Here is a 17,742-nt window from a genome sequence, read left to right as displayed (position 1 = left end):
GTTATAACGACCATAGAATTTGCGAAATGCTGTCTTAAATCGAGACTGTTGAAATCCCTGTACCATCAACTTGTTTGTCAGTAGCTTACCTCGATTTAAAAACTGACTATACGCAGAACAAGCTCTTGGATATCGAATAAGTTGAGAGATATAAACACCATATGCAGATGATAATGGAATATTGCTACATAAATATGTGAAGTTGACGAAAGAGAAGCTGAAATCATCCCGTTTGTCATACAGTCGAGTTGTCAGTTTGCCGTTAATGTCTACTTTCAATAAAATATCTAAGTGTGAAGCAGAAGTGGACGAATCTGTGGTGTCCTTTATTTCGAGCTCACAGGGATATATCAAATCGACAGATGAATGAAAGGTATTATTGTTAACAGACAAAATGTCATCAATATATCGAAATGTCGAATTGAAGGCCACAGGAAGAGAGGATTTTAATAATCCTCTTATGTTTTAACGCTTTCTGACAATGTATCAAATTCTTCTTTTTGATATTTAGCCCGTCGTCTGGCATAATCCTCGACATAATTCATAATAGAGATGAAGTTCTATCACCAATTAAAAGACCGGGGTTCTCTGTGTTTAGGACCTTTTAAGATAAGTGATTTGAGGTCCTCATTTTCAACTATATTAACATCACCAGTAATGACATGTCAAGCTGGACTATAGTTGAAAGAAGATGAAGAACAAGAAAACGTTGGTGAATTACGTATAAGATGGTCTATATCTAGGCACTGCAAAGTTTGTTTATAATTGAAAAGTTTGGATGCAATAGTAGAAGTTTAGCTGTAGGAAATACAGGGTGTAGACTTGAACTTGAAATAAATTGGGATACCTGAGTGAACTCCTTGGCATTATGACTGTTGCTTATGCTGTTAGGTTACTGGTAAATGTGACAGTGAGGTGAGATAATTATTGTTCTCTTTTTCTTTCTTTTGATAATAAATTTTGGTATTCAGGTTGTGTTTTTGTTTGATTAGAGATAAACTTGCTTTCCCCACGTTACAGCGGTGGAGGCAATTTCTATCAAGATTATATCTATCACCATTGGATGCTGCTAAAGGCAATGTGATTGATTTGAGAGATTTTCCAACTTCCTGAACAATGACAGGCAGAGATTTTCACGTCTTTCCTCAACAAGTTCTAGATTTAATGGCATATTAATGGCATTATGTCCATATGCAGCATATGGAAATAAAGGTTTAATTATTTTTATAGCCCTCTTTTGAATTGGATTAATATTGTCAATTAAATGTTTTGGCAGGTGAGTTGACCACACCGGGCACACATTCTCGCAGACTGGTCTCACTAGTGCTTTGTAAATTCTGACCAGTTCTTTTTCATTTAAATCCGCATATTTTAATGTTTCGTACACTTGTATAAATCATCGAGCGGGAAGTTAAATATACAACCAACCAACCAAATTTGGACCCAAAGGATTCGACCCGGCATTGGCTGTTTATGGCCTAGCGAATGTGGAAAAAATAAACACTGATTTGTAATAAATCTGAGTGTTTATTTCTTCTGTATAGGACAGATACCATTCAACGATGGGGGGCTTAAACATGACCGGATGCTGGTAATATTACACTAAGTGCTAAAATCAACAAAAGACTATATATTTCCGGGAAAATCGCCGATTTAGTCAACCTTGAGGTCAAATTTATTTAATATCGGGTTATCGACGGCAAAATATTAAATTAGAATATGAAAATTCAAACATTTGAAAATAGTTTTGAGTGAAAAAAAAAATGCCGTCAGGAACCCGCTATATCGAAATTAAATTAATTAAGAATTATCGGTAAGCGCTAAAACTGTCATCTGGTCATCGGCGTCGTCGCGTCTATAGAAACAGCGATGCATTTCACAGCAACTGATTAACACGGTGCAATCCGCAATCCACTTTCAAGGTAAGTTCATTGATAGATTATACTAAATAATGAGACTATTCAAAATGTCTTACATTTACACTGTCATGTGAAGGAGATGTTTATAGTTCATTTAATATTCTGGGTTAAGTTGATAAATATTTTTCCCACATCTATGTATTAGCCTTACATTTGTTAGTAGAAGTAATATACAGAGCCTATCATATCGCTAAGAATAAATATAACTTTTCTAATTTAGAATGATTACATCATTAAATGCACTGCGTTCCTATTGAATTTACTATCTTAAAATATAGGCCTATATATACGATCTCCCTAACCAAAATCAGCGACATTATGCAGCATGTCGAATGTAATACATTCCGAGAAGGTTGTTGTACATTACTGTCACTTTAATACTACACTACTCTGAGTTACAAACTTCCAAAATATGTCATGCTCAATTTTTTTTTAAATTTCTTTATAACTTCTGCCGCGGCTTCTAATCTATGACGCAATTTGTTAATATACTTCACATGAATTTATCGTTACGAGTTAGTAAAATGTAAAATCAAATTTTATATATCCGCATGTATAACACATTGACTAAAATCAACTTTTGGTGTATAAAAAGGTTTATAATAAAATCTTGTACATTAAAAAAAAATATTACATGACAACTATGTAAAATAATCTTTATTGAAAGACTATGTAATCACCATAAAGGGCGATAAATCTGTATGAATCACACGGACAGATCCCCCTGCTGAAAAAAATGTATTTAACAAAATAATTGTGCAATATGATACTGTATAATTATATAGTGTGTTGTAACATGTAAAACAAAAAATCTGCAGTTTTGTCTTCTTGTTTTTTTTTCTTTGGTAACTATAATTATAATTTCAAAGAAAATTACAAAAATGCAAATAATTAATGCATGCATTTGAGTACCTGAAAGGAAATATGGACAGAATATTAATCAATAATTTTCAAGAACAAATTAAATATATGAAACATCTCTTTCCTGAGTAGGTGGATATATTTTTAAATCTAATTGATGGAAAAGGGTAGTTTGAACAATTAATTCAATTAACATTAATCATTAAGGCCTTTAGTTAGTTTAAAGCAAAGCCCTGGTGGGAGTTCAGTGGGCAAAGCCTTCCAAAGCTCTAGGATTTTGAGGGTTTTTAACTTTTTTACTTTTATAGGTCATACTTGCTATAAGAAAAAGGGGGGGGGGGTGTGGAAACAACCCCCCCCCCCTCCTGTAAAGTAACATAGAGAAAAAATATGTAAAATGAAACAGATTTTATTTGACATTTCAGATGCCTGGTAAGAAATCTTACAACTGTTGTAATTGTCCACGCGTGGTACGACAGAAAGACAGATACAGCATTGCAAGAAAATACAGAGTCGTTATCTCCAAACTATCTGGGAGAACACCAGGTGACGATGACTTCTTATGCAACAGATGTAGGTGCATGTGTGCACGTCACATAAAACGCAAAGGTCATAGCATGGCGAGCACGACAGATTGTCAAGGTGAATCCGCACCATCAACATCATCTACAACTTTAACACCTCAGTTCAGTCCACCATCAGTAACTCTTCCTTTTCCTTGCACATCAAGAGGACATGCTGCATGTTGCATCTGCAAAAGGCCAGGACCAAAGCTAGTTGTGGTTCCAGTGGGATTTCGTCATCGAATCTTTATCACCAAAGAAGTCATAATTCCTGCTGGAGCTCGTTGCTGCCCAAAACACCTGCAGAGAGACATTGAAAGTTTGAACCCAACAGCGAGAACAACAAAGTTCAATAAAACTTCAATAACTGAGCTGATCAAGTTCTTAAGAACTGAGATTATACGAAGTGAGAAAGCAAGGCTAGATTTTGACAGTGAAAATCTTACAGACACTGAATATGTAGATCTCCTGGGGATATCAAAAGCTTCTTTCAATGACATGATGCTGTTTATCGAGGGGAAAATCAAAATAACTCCTGCTAGAACTACCAGAACCAGCCTTGCAATCTTTTTGCTAAAATTGAGAGGAGGGGAGTCAAACAAGATTTTGTCCACATTGTTTAATATTTCCAAATCCAGTATACAAAGAAGTGTGCGAGCTGTCCGCAATATATTGATGACTGGAGGTTTTGTCACAGAAAACCTTGGATTTGGTCACATAACGCGAGAGGAGATAATCAATAAGCATACGCGACCCCTTGCCCAGACACTTTTTGGTGATGACACAACTCAGCAAGCCATACTTATATTGGATGGAACGTACATCTACATCAACAAAAGTGGTAATTTTAGATTTCAACGTCAATCCTACAGTCTCCACAAAGGCAGGCCACTTGTGAAACCTATGGTCATTGTGTCATCGACAGGCTACTTTGTTTCTGTATTAGGCCCTTATATTGCAAAAAACAATGATGCCTCCATACTCAACCACATTTTGAAAAGAAATATCGATGACATACAGGGATGGGTTTGCGAGGATGATGTATTTGTGGTGGACCGTGGTTTCAGAGACTCCTTGGATTACTTGGAGGAACTAGGTATCAAGGCACAGATGCCATCCTTTATGGCTCATGGAGACAGGCAGATGTCAACTGAAAGTGCAAATATTAGTCGATTAGTGACAAAGGTAAGTCTTATTTTTCATGTGAATTTTAGGTTTATTTTGCAATGCAAAGAACTTAGTTACAGAAAAATATATCTTCATAATATATTTATGTAAACATATTTTAAAATCACAGATAAGATGGGTGGTTGAGTCAGCGAATGGTAGGATAAAGCAATGGCGTTACCTTGGGAAAATCCTGCCAACGAGCCAGGTTCCGTACATTGGAGATTTTGTTAGGATTGTTTGTGCCATCAGTAACAGGTATATTATAATCAATTCCAATAACTTGCAAATAAACATGCATCTCACAATGAAATCCTGTAAAGAGATGAAATTAAAATGAAATCATAATACCATGACCTAAGTAATTAGATACACTAAGTATATTGATACTTAAAAAACCCAGAATGTTTATATTCAGGTTATGCTTGATTTATCATTATAGGTACTTGAAAAGTATTTCTAATGGTAATGCTGAAGATGACCAGATCCTTGGTACAAAAATGATTCACTTATCAAAGCAAATCAACACCCTTCGGCAGCATGTTGAAGAAAACAAATTGGAAAGACGATCAGCTTGTTGGGAGGAAATGGATGATATCACTGACTTTCCAAACCTGGATGAAGAGCAACTGAGGTCTCTGACATGTGGCACGTACCAGCTGAAATTATCCCCAAGCTATGCCCAGGAACATATTGAAGGAGATTGTGCCATTCATGTCCACAAGGAGGAGCCAGGTCTAGTACGAATCAGAATGCAGAGTCGTCATGTGTCATCCAGGTCCTACCTTCTGTGGATAAAGTATGCAGAGGGTGCAATAATTGCATGGTATTGTAAGTGTAAGGCTGGTGCTCGTGTTGTTGGCATGTGTGCACACATTGCAGCCATTCTATGGTATGTGGGGTATGCACGGCACCAACCAGCGGGGCGAATAGGTGTGCGTGATTGGGGGGAGTTTCTGGAAGATGCCACTTTGGTTGATGAGTCTGAGAGTTCCAGTGAAGGCAGTGAAATAGAAGAGTAAAACAGTTGTACCAGAGAAGAAGATATTGATTGCTGAGAGAGAGAGAGAGAGAGAGAGAGAGAGAGAGAGAGAGAGAGAGAGAAGAGATATTGATTGCAGAGAGAGAGAGAGAGATTTTGTATCATCTTATAAGTTGTTTTTATTTCAAACATCATTATTTCCTATATATTCAACTTATATTTATTTGGAAGATTCCTTCATCTCACTTTGTGATCATAAGATGATACAATCAATTATTTTTATATTAACATGAGTAATTAAAACAATTTTCATACTCTTATCCAGATCTACTTTGTCAGTTTATCATAATTGTTAAGCAAGCATTGCAATACATTTTACATTTATCAGATGTGATATTTGGCAATTTCAGTTGCTCACATTGGGGTACATTTTATATTTCAAAGAATGCAGTCTGATTTAAGTGAAAGATTGGGAACCTTTACTTTGATGTATTTGCCAAATAATATTAACTGATTTCATATGAAAGACGAGATGACTATTGTCATAATTATTGAAAACATTTTTGCAATGCTTGATAACAGTATATATTATATATATATTGAATTTAATTCTCCATGGAGAATTGCACAACTTGATATCTATATTTTAGGGGATGTTAAAAAATAATCCATTATTTCTTAGTTTGCAAACTATGAAATAATGGATTATTTTTTAACATGTCCTAAAATATAGATATCAAGTTGTGCAAGTTTGTAACAAGATCACTTGACCAATGCCTTTAGTCATCTACATCTACAATAGATGCTGAAATATGATATCATTATTAGGTGAAGTACATGTAACAGGAAAGGATAAAATATTCATGATGATTGGCGGGTGAAATTATAACTACTGCCCATTTATCATCGTCGGATACCCAAGTTATTCATGCCCAATGTGCATGTCTATTCCCAACACTAGTTTACATTACTTAAGTACAGTCTGCATGACCATCACCAGGACCGACAGTTGAACTTGCCCCAAATGTAACATAGTATCTGGAATATGGAATCTTTTTGATATACTTATCATAATACACAAGACAACAGTCCTAGCTTTATCAATAAAGGTTCCTGTGTACTTGGCACATTTATAGTTCATCCATGGCAGCAATGCTATGCAACATATACAGTGTACATATATCATATGTACATTAAACCACAGTGGACATATCTTCTGGATTGTGGGAAACAATATAAAAATAAGTGTGTATTTCAAACGATGTATTGATTACCAATCTTTATCAGAGCGACTGCAAATGTGATTTCAAAGAGGATTCATATTTTATACCCCCCCCCCCAATCATGCAGTAACTTGTTACAAATAAGTAGGGGATGCTATGTAGGAGTAACGATTACAAATTTTACCCAATATATGACACATGCCAAACTTTAAAAAAAAAATCCGAAATATATAGGACATGATTGATCTGATAGTGAAAATCGCGCAAACTTTCGTATTTCACTAGGCCTAATTGTTATTGAATAAATTCACTTACATCATGATCATTAGTTGCTTCTGCATACTGGTTGTTCCACCAAAGTCTCGATTACCTCTTCACTGCTAATCTACTATTCATTTGCAATGTAATGAATGCTACGCGATCAGATGCCGTATCAGCTGCGTTCACATGCATCTGTTATAGAAATGCGAAAAAATTCGAGCTAACAGGAAGCGTCATAACACGGTATCCTTTTAATTCGTTGCCCTACTTTTCGGGCAATTTTAAAGCGAAACGTTAGCATTTACATCATTTATTTAAAATGCATAATTGTTGAATGAGATGTTAAATATTAGTTCACGCTAGGATGAAATAATAAAAAGTTCCATGAAGTATTATGCAAATGACAGTCAAAATACTAATACTGTGACATACTTCAATACACTCTCGGTAATATCGATCTACCTATACACGGTGTTGAATAAGTGTACATATATATCAAACTCTGTGGGAATATTAATAGAAAATGTTATCAGAGAGAATATTCAATTCTTTTATACATAATGTGCTGTTTGTAAATTTTGTATATGTGAGGTGCTGTATATATTACATATATATACTGATATAATGAAAGAGATCAGCACTTACACAACTTTGACGTTACATTGAAGACAGCTAGTGACAAAAAATGCCCTAATTTTGAAGACATGGTATTTAAATACTATTAAATATATAAAGAAAAGAAAAACGATTACAAATAGCACAAATCCTTGGTAATATTTCATATCAAAATCAATCATTTTTAAGACTAGGCCATAGTTGGTGGTTTGTGGGTCAAATCCTTTAGATCCGCCACTTTTTCGGGTGTATTGTGACGTCAAAACGTAGACCTTGGAGTTGCGCATTTATCGTCTTGCTACGGTATAAAAAATGATTACATTTCGTTATACATAGATTTAATGCGGCACACTGCAATATGTAGAGGACAAGAAGACTAGGTCGGTAGATTGTATATTGTTTAACATCCCTTTCGAGAATTTTTCACTCATTGCCGACGAAGGGCTGCAAAATCTAGGCCCATGCTTGGCACTTACGGCCTTTGAGCAGGGAGGGATCTTTATCGTGGCACACCTGCTGTGACACGGGGCCTCGGTTTTTTGGTCTCATCCAAGGGACCGCCCCATTTGTCGCCTCTTACGACAAGCAAGGGGCACTGAGGACCTATTATAAATTGGATCCCCAAGAGATCACAAAACTAGGATGGAATGGAAACTATCTACTTTAATTCGTAATCTGAGATCAGGGAGATAAAACTCTGCAAGACATCTTCTATTTGTGTTGAGGGATATTAGGGATTGTGACTTTTTTTCCAAACGAATGCGCATTTTCAACTCAGACTTCTTTGCGCGCTTTGATTTCACCTCACTCGACAGCGGTTTTTTTGTAAGTCCTGTACGTGATTTAAAGATGGAAATATAAAATGCGTAAAGGCACATATGTTCCAATATTTGTGTTGGATTCTAGTAAAGCTATCAATACTACGGTATTCTGTGAATAAAATGAAACAGAAATTATTAAGAATGCATAAAAATAAATTACGATTGTAGAAATATCAATGAAAATAGTTTAGAAATACTCCTTAAACACTATCTGTCCGACGAGAGCCGATTCCTGACTGTGTGACAGTCTCATTAGCATACCATGAACTATTTTCCCGGCAATTCTTGCATATACAGTACCTTCTCACATCTTACGTCCCATATTTATGTAGCAATATTCCATTATGACCTGGATGTGAAGTTTTTATCTCTCAACTGATACAATACACAAGAGCTTGTTCTGCATATGATCAACTTTTAAATTGAGGCAGGCTACTGACAAACAACATGGTGTTACAGAGATTTCAACAGTCTCGTTTAAAGTCAGGATTTCGCAAATTCTATGGTTGTTATAATGATTTAGTTTGCCAATACAGCCTAATATTGAATGAAATGTTGTCTGCCTTGTTTCATACCGATTGTTAGTCCGTTCTTGGCACACTGGTTTTAAATACGGATAACTCCGTTTACCTGATCAAGATATAGGGTCCACGGCGGGTGTGACCGGTCAACAGGGGATGCTTGCTTCTCCTAGGCACCTGATCTCACATCCATCTGGTATGTCCAGGGGTTCGTGTTTGCCCAACTCTCTATATTGCTTATAGTAGTTATGAGATTGATCACTGTTCGTTATCTTCACCTTGCATAAACAAACAAATGAATGTTTCTGACATGAAATTGTATTAAATATCTGTTAGATATACATTATTTTATCAGAAATTTGTTGCCAATGGTCCTCATAAGTTGGGAGTCTGTATTTTTAGAAGCAGTAGCTTTCTATGCTATCATCCTATTTGATATTGTCTAATAAACGGTGTACATGTCTGATTTACTCATATTTCTTCCAAATTCAAATGTAAAGGTGTATTGTATAACTAACAGGCTCATTAAGGCTTATCATGTAAATGAATTTCTTTGATTGTATTTTTCAGACAGAAATGCCACTTTATCAAAGGACTAACAAAATTAACTTTATTAAATAAATAATAAAATGCCCTCTTTGGTTTGGGAGAGGAAGGTCGCAAATATTACAGAAAATTGTATACGCAAAATATTTCTTTTATTGTATTTTTCAGAAAGAATTGTCAGTTTATCAAAATGCTACTATAATAAGTTCATTGATTGAATATTAAAATGCTTTCATTGGGAGGAGAGGATCGCAAACATTGTAGAGAAATGGATATACTCGTACATATTTTTTATGCATCATTTCTACCTTCATATACCTTTTATCAATTCCAGGAAATACATTTTATCATTTGTATATGAAATATGATTTTTCAACACTTTACACGACCATTCCTCAGGATTAAAAATCGAAATTAAAATTAGCCTTTTGACATCACAGATAACTAAAGGCTTCTTTAATGAAAATGGAACAAGGAAATATTCCTGTATTGTGTTCAATCATCCCCAATAATGCAATGTTAAAATGGAAGTTCCTCATTGACAATGTCAATGTAGTCTTTGGTGGTTGAGTCTTCCAACAATGAAAGGTGAATATAACGAACAGTGATCAATCCCATAACTGCTGTCTGGCGTGTTCCATATCGATAGATGGACCTTTCTTGGCACACTGATTTTGACTACGGATTACTCCAATTACTTGATCAAGATATAGTGCTCCCCGCGAGTGTGACAGGTCGAAAAGAGATGCTTCATCCTCATACGCACCCGATCCCACTTTTGGTGTATTCAGGGTCCGTGTTTGCCCAACTCTGTATTTTGTGTTGCTTATAGGAATTGATGAGATTGATCACTGTTCGTTATTTTCACCTTTCATGCTGTATCTTTAACGGATTTGCGAGATTGGTTACCGTTCGTTATTTTCAAGTTTTCCTTTATATTATTCTGTATTTATCTTTATAAATACTTTCATGTACGTAAAGATGGATGTTGACCTGTGAGTTATTCAAATCAAACTACTGAAAGTCACATGACCTTGACTAGTCTTAATAATTATTTGGTTGGTTTTATATTGTTGAATGGCTCACTTGAGAATCTTTTACTCATACCGTAGAAGTAGAATTTTTAGCGAGGATTTAATATTGGCATTATTGGCGACAGTGTTGAGGTCGCTAAAATTGAATATCGCTAATATTTCCTCCAAATTGGAGATACATATGATTGTAATGGCTATCGTTTTTGGAATTATAAAATCGCTGAAACTAGCTCCCGCTAAATATATATATATATATATATATATATATATATATATATATATATATATATATGTATGTATATATATATGTATATATATATATTATATATATTTACATCTATATCTATATACATGTATATATAAGCACTAAGTTCCAACAACACCCGATACCTAGAAGTGTCGGATCCACAACATGGAAACACGGTCAAATGCAAAAAAAATATACAAAGCACTAAAATGACCAACGACACGAACAACCAGATTGTCAAATGTTCGGGACGACTCGTCCCTTCTTCAGGACAAACGAAAAGAATTGCATAATGTAGCCAATATCAACAGAGAATAATAACAAAAACTACATATAAATACACCTAGCACAACAACCACACTAATCTACAAACGTATTTACAACGCAGACTATATGGTGTTTGGTTTTCAGGCTTGCCAATCAATGTTAAAAGCGGAGCGAATTAGGTTTTTCGTCCAATGATGTATGAAGTGATAAAATTAGACTTACAACAATTAATCTCAAGTGGAACGAGTTAATCATATTACGTTGACAAATAGTAAAGCCAACACGTACCCAGAGAGATTCTATTTTAACTATGAATTAAGAATAAATAATTTATAAAAGATAATAATAAAAAAAAAATTAATAAAAAACTAATAATAAAAATAAAATATGTAAATGAATGAACACTATAAAAATAAAGTATAAAATAAGAAATGAACAAACATTTGAAAGAAAAATAATATAAATAACAAGTTAGAATAAGTAAAAAAAAAGTGAACCAACTCCAAACAAAAACAAAGATAAACAGCCTAGGAAATTGAATCAACATCAGACATTCCCGTACTGATCATGTCTAGGGTAGATGTGTAAAACATAGAATCACGATACTGATAAATAAAACTACATACACATAAACTTTACAGTTTTTGATACAAATACAAACGATACATTGAATTATTGAAATAGAGATTTATTTATTTATTTTATTGATCTAATTATTTTATCATTTTTTTTAATTAATTGTACTCGTTTATATGTGGTGATCAGCAATGTGCTTTTATTTGATCGGGATCGGAGTCAAACGAGAAACTGTAGTCTGATGTATTTCCAAAAATAATGAAAGAATAGACTTTGTATTCCAAATTTAAATATTTATTCAGTTAACTTGAGGCATAAACACCTAAAAAAAGTGAGTAGGCCTACTTGGCGCTGAATTATGAAATGTTACCAGAGTACATTTCCGTAAGACCAGTTCGGCGGTGATTTATCAGATCACAGATAGGCCTAGTTACACATGAAATTTGTTGGATTTTTCTATTTTTAGGTTTTAATAAATGCTAAAAACATTATAAATTATTTGGGATATTTGTTACAAGAATCATGATACCCACCTTTCATACTATAAAGCACATCTTAGGTGTTCGGAGGTAGTATATAGATGTTCGGCGGTGGTTGTACATAACTTTTACAGTATTCTGTCACATTATTAATGCATATAAGTTCACTATAGAGGGCGAAGCCCTCTCACGGCTCGAAGGGCCGTGAGAGCGGAGCTCTCCCTATAGGTAACACGTATATACATGTTTAAAAGGAAAATGTAGGACAATAATGATAAATTAAACCATACCTATGGCTATGGAACTTGAAAATTTTGGTACTAATGGCGTCGATTCGAATATTAGCACGTGTACATGTATTTCTCCATTTTGAATCTCGTCTGCCCTAGTTCACGTCGTTCTGAGATGTTACATAAAATTCGTAAAAGCATGTAAATCTTATTTTCTTAATCATATATAATCACTCCACGATTAACGCCATGTTTGTTGTTGTGGTTCAAACGCTATGTTTGTAAATTTGCTAAATAACGACGCTGAATATGACGTCACAATGTACTGTTTACATCAATTGCGTTATATTTCCCACGTTCAATATATAGGCGGATTAAATATCCAAAATTAGGATGCTTTGATACAGCTACGTCCTCGTGTTAACTTCGGGTTGTTTTTGCTCTGTTTTGGATATAGATACTAATGCCAAAATTAGTTTGCTTCGCCCTCAAACACGGCCACGCCGTAAAACATATTATGAATTATATACGTTGAATTATTCACATATGGTCTGTTTTGGGGATTTATTTTAATATCTACATAATATTGTTTGTCGTCGGCGGTGTTCGGCTGTGTCTGGCGGTGTCCGGCGGTAAAAATACCCACCGGTCACGGAAAAGACTTAACCATGCAGGTAATCGACCATAAGTTCAATTCAAGATTGATTTCCGGATTTTCACTAGTCCGTACGGACTAGTGCTATAGAGAGTTTACTAGTCTGACACGTTTGTTACTAGTCTCGGACTTACGGACGTGAGTCAATTTCGAACCCTGCCTTGGTACTGTGATGGTGTGGGGGTTGGTGTGGATTAGCCCAAATGAGAGAAAATCAAAGCAAAAATGGGGCACCTGCTCAGAGCATGTTTTGTGCACCAGCACCAGTATTTATAGATTACATGTAATTTAGGGTCGTAATTTATTAACTACATCAATATGAAATACAAGTATTGATATAAAAGGGAAATATGATTTTTCATTACTCTGTAATAATCTGACTTCTAGAAAAATACCCTCACTGGTTATTAAAAGGGCTTATTTTGAATTATTTTGGACTTTAGGGGTATGCACGAAGTTGTTGACATGTGTTAGAAATATTTTCAACAAAAAAATAATTAAATCAACTCATGTAGCTTATTCGGAAGGGGGGGGGGGATCGGGGGTCCTGAACCTAAGCACCTGTGCGATATCATCCTAATCTTGTGGCCGCTTAGCTCCAAACTTCAGGGGAAAGGCTATAAGCCCGTGAACTGATCCGACCGGAAACTCTGTGCACTCAAACACACACAAATTGCATACGTCATACCTTCTACTTTCGTTTTCCCATATATGATGCTGTACTCTGTTCACGGGCCTGATTCTAACACGAATTAAAATGTGATCCAGTTTCCGGGCCTGACTTTAATACTAATTAGGATAAGATTCAGGGCCTCTAATTAGGATATGATCCAGTTCACGGGCCTGCCTCTAACACTAATTAGGATGTGATTGAGTTCACGGGATTGCTTCTAACACTAATTAGGATGTGATTCAGTTCACAGGCCTCTAATTAGGATGTGATTGAGTACACGGGCCTGATTCTAACACTAATTAGGATGTGATCCAGTTCACGGACCCGATTCTAACACTAATTAGGATGTGATTGAGTACACGGGCCTGATTCTAACACTAATTAGGATATGATCCAGTTCACAGACCTGGTTCTAACACTAATTAAGATGTGATTCAGTTCACTGGCCTCTAATTAGGATATGACCCAGTTCACGGGCCTGACTCTAACACTAATTAGGATGTGACCCAGTTCACGGACCCAATTCTAACACTAATTAGGATGTGATTGAGTACACGGACCTGATTCTAACACTAATTAAGATGTGATTCAGTTCACTGGCCTCTAATTAGGATGTGATCCAGTTCACGGGCCTAATTCTAACACTAATTAGGATGTGATTGAGTTCACGGGTCTGATTCTAACACTAATTAGGATGTGATTCAGTGCACTGGCCTCTAATTAGGATATGACCCAGTTCACGGGCCTGACTCTAACACTAATTAGGATGTGATTGAGTTCACGGGCCTCATTCTAACACTAATTAGAATATGATCCAGTTCACGGGCCTGACTCTAACACTGATTAAGATGTGATTCAGTTCACGGGCCTCTAATTAGGATATGATCCAGTTCACGGGCCTGATTCTAACACTAATTAGGATATGATCCAGTTCACGGGCCTGATTCTAACACTAATTAGGATATGATCCAGTTCACGGGCCTAATTCTAACACTAATTAAGATGTGATTCAGTTCACGGGCCTCTAATTAGGATATGATTCAGTTCACGGGCCTGACTCTAACACTAATTAGGATGTGATTGAGTTCACGGGCCTGATTCTAACACTAATTAGGATGTGATTCAGTTCACGGGCCTGATTCTAACACTAATTAGGATATGATCCAGTTCACGGGCCTTATTCTAACACTAATTAGGATATGATCATGTTCACGGACCTCATTCTACCACTAATTAAGATGTGATTCAGTTAACAGGTCTCTAATTAGGATATGATCCAGTTCACGGGCCTGACTCTAACACTAATTAAGATGTAATTGAGTTCACGGGCCTGATTCTAACACTAATTAGGATATGATCCAGTTCACGGGCCTAATTCTAACACTGATTAAGATGTGATTCAGTTCACGGGCCTCTAATTAGGATATCATCCAGTTCACGGGCCTGACTCTAACACTAATTAAGATGTAATTGAGTTCACGGGCCTGATTCTAACACTAATTAGGATATGATCCAGTTCACGGGCCTAATTCTAACACTGATTAAGATGTTATTCAGTTCACGGGCCTCTAATTAGGATATGATCCAGTTCACGGGCCTGACTTTAACACTAATTAGGATGTGATTGAGTTCACGGGCCTGATTCTAACACTAATCAAAATGTGATCCAGTTCACGGGCCTGATTGTAATGCTAATTAGGATATGATCCAGTTCACGGGCCTGATTCTAACACTAATTAGGATATGATCCAACTCACGGGCCTGATTCTAACACTAAATAAAATGTGATTGAGTTCCCGGGCCTAACTCTAACGCTAATTAGGATATGATCCAGTTAACGGGCCTGATTCTAACACTAATTAGGATATGATTCAGTTCATGGGCCTGATTCTAACACTAATCAAAAATGTGATTGAGTTCACGGGCCTGACTCTAATACTAATTAAGATATGATCCAGTTCACATGCATCTAATCCAATCCTTGTAAACCCTAATCCAGTCCTTGTAGAGCATAGCTTAGTCCCTGTAGAGCATAACCTAGTCCCTGTAGAGCATAACCTAGTCCCTGTAAAGTATAACCTAGTCCCTGTAGAGTATAACCCAGTCCCTGTAGAGCCTAACCTATTCCCTGTAGAGTATAACCCAGTCCCTGTAGAGTATAACCTATTCCCTGTAGAGCATAACCTAGTCCCTGTAGAGTATAACCTAGTCCCTGTAGAGTATAACCTAGTCCCTGTAGAGCATAACCTAGTCCCGGTAGAGCATAACCTAGTCCCTGTAGAGTATAACCCAGTCCCTGTAGAGCATAACCTAGTCCCTGTAGAGCATAACCTAGTCCCTGTAGAGTATAACCTAGTCCCTATAGAGTATAACCTAGTCCCTGTAGATCATAACCTAGTCCCGGTAGAGCATAAAATAGTCCCTGTAGAGCATAACCTAGTCCCTGTAGAGTATAACCCAGTCCCTGTAGAGCCTAACCTAGTTCCTGTAGAGCCTTACACTGTCTTAGCCTATAAAATGCAACTTTGTCTCTGTACAACAGTATCGTATTTCACTGATAATAAATTTTCCATACATGTTTATTATTAGTTTAATCATCAGGCACAATTGAATAGTCTCGTGGGGATTCGGGTTAGAATAGATCCTCAGTAACCCCTTGCTTGTCGTAAGAGGCGATTAAATGGGGCGGTCCTTCGGATGAGACCGGAAAAACAGAGGTCCTGTGTCACAGCAGGTGTGGGACAATAAAGATCCCTCCCTGCTCAATGGCTATAAGCGCCGAGCATAGGCCTAAATTTTACAGCCCTTCACCGCCAGTGGTGACGTCTCAATGTGAGTGAAATATTCTCGAGAGGGACGTTTAACAATATTCAATCAATCAATCACAATTGAATAAATACCCAGTCTCTCTGTGTTATAGACTTTTCCAGTCATCTTGAGCTAAATCAACAATTTTGTGCCAGACCCATTTTTGTGTGCATCATAACTCAGTATCTCTATAAATAGTTGAATCTGCAACTACTACATGTAAGAGCTTGACGTATTTGACAGACATTTTTTTCCACAATTTCCTCTGGTACTTAGTCTTGATTTTAATTAAGAAGAAAAAGTTGAACAGATAACAGTTTTATTATCAACACCTTAGACATACAATGATTAAATTATCACATTGTTGTAACCTTTGACATTGAAATATTTTCCAGATACATGTACTTATGAAAGAGCTGGCTCGCATTCTATCTCATGCTCCAAGATTGCGTAGCAATAGTAACACATGATGGCCATATTAGACAGATTGATAATGATGGGTAATCAGATCAAACATCCTTAATATAAATCAAATTTACATAATCTGTTAAGAATTGATTATATATTACTGGGTAATTAAGGGGTCTTTCATGAAAAGAAATGAAACATCTTTAAGTTTTCATAAAACATATGAAACAACAATTTTATCTTTCTTTCAGTGATTAATTGGTAAACGCATTAAACGTTTCAATGTTCCATGGGAAATACAACATAAGTATTTATTCTATATGTTGAACAAGAGGCCCATGGGCCACATCGCTCACCTGAGCCACCTTGGCTCATATTGAAAGAGTTTTCCTGAATAATTGTATGTAAAACTTTGATTCTCTATTGTGGCCCCATACAACCCCAGGAGGCCATGATTTCAATAAACTTGAATCTGTACTATGTCAGGAAGCTTTCATGTACATTTCAGCTCTTCTGGCCCAATGGTTCTTGATAAAAAAAATTAAATGACCCACCCTATTTTTGTGGTCATCTCCCCTTTGAAGAGGGCATGGCCCTTCATTTGAACAAACTCGAAAGCCCTTTACCCAAGGATACTTTTGGCTAAGTTTGGTTATTATTGGCCCAGTGCTTCTGGAGAAAATATAAAATGTTTAATCACGGACAGACAATGAACAACAGGCGATCAGAAAAGCTCACTTGAGCTTTCAGCTCAGGTGAGCTAAAAAGTATTTACGTATGGAATAATTTTCTTCATATGTGTCTTTTTTCATCCAATGCTATTTCTCCCCACTTTTAAATTAACGTTCAGATTTAAAATACATCAGAGTTTCCTGTAAATATGCAT

General features: G+C 36.1%; 1 protein-coding gene across 1 annotated transcript; it reads left to right on the top strand.

Annotated features, from left to right (window-relative positions):
• The first annotated feature begins 2,490 nt into the window (after positions 1-2,490).
• Positions 2,491-5,532, top strand: LOC125645729 (uncharacterized). The gene is made up of 3 exons (XM_056145598.1): positions 2,491-4,528; positions 4,641-4,827; positions 4,988-5,532. Exons 1-3 carry the CDS (start codon positions 3,206-3,208, stop codon positions 5,530-5,532), a joined length of 2,055 nt encoding a protein of 684 aa, XP_056001573.1. The 5' UTR covers positions 2,491-3,205.
• The last annotated feature ends 12,210 nt before the right edge of the window (positions 5,533-17,742 follow it).

Source organism: Ostrea edulis, chromosome 7 (genome assembly GCF_947568905.1).
Source record: "Ostrea edulis chromosome 7, xbOstEdul1.1, whole genome shotgun sequence".
NCBI classification, from domain to species: Eukaryota; Metazoa; Mollusca; class Bivalvia; order Ostreida; family Ostreidae; genus Ostrea; species Ostrea edulis.
Note: the sequence above shows the minus strand (reverse complement) of the source record. Positions and strands in the feature narration are given on the sequence as shown.

Bases quoted from the DNA above. Each gene is read 5' to 3' on its own strand.
- LOC125645729 (XM_056145598.1), top strand. From the start codon at position 3,206: ATGCCTGGTAAGAAATCTTACAACTGTTGTAATTGTCCACGCGTGGTA. The intron at 4,529-4,640 runs GTAAGTCTTATT...TTAAAATCACAG, and splicing joins TTAGTCGATTAGTGACAAAG to ATAAGATGGGTGGTTGAGTC. The intron at 4,828-4,987 runs GTAAAGAGATGA...GTAATGCTGAAG, and splicing joins GCATCTCACAATGAAATCCT to ATGACCAGATCCTTGGTACA.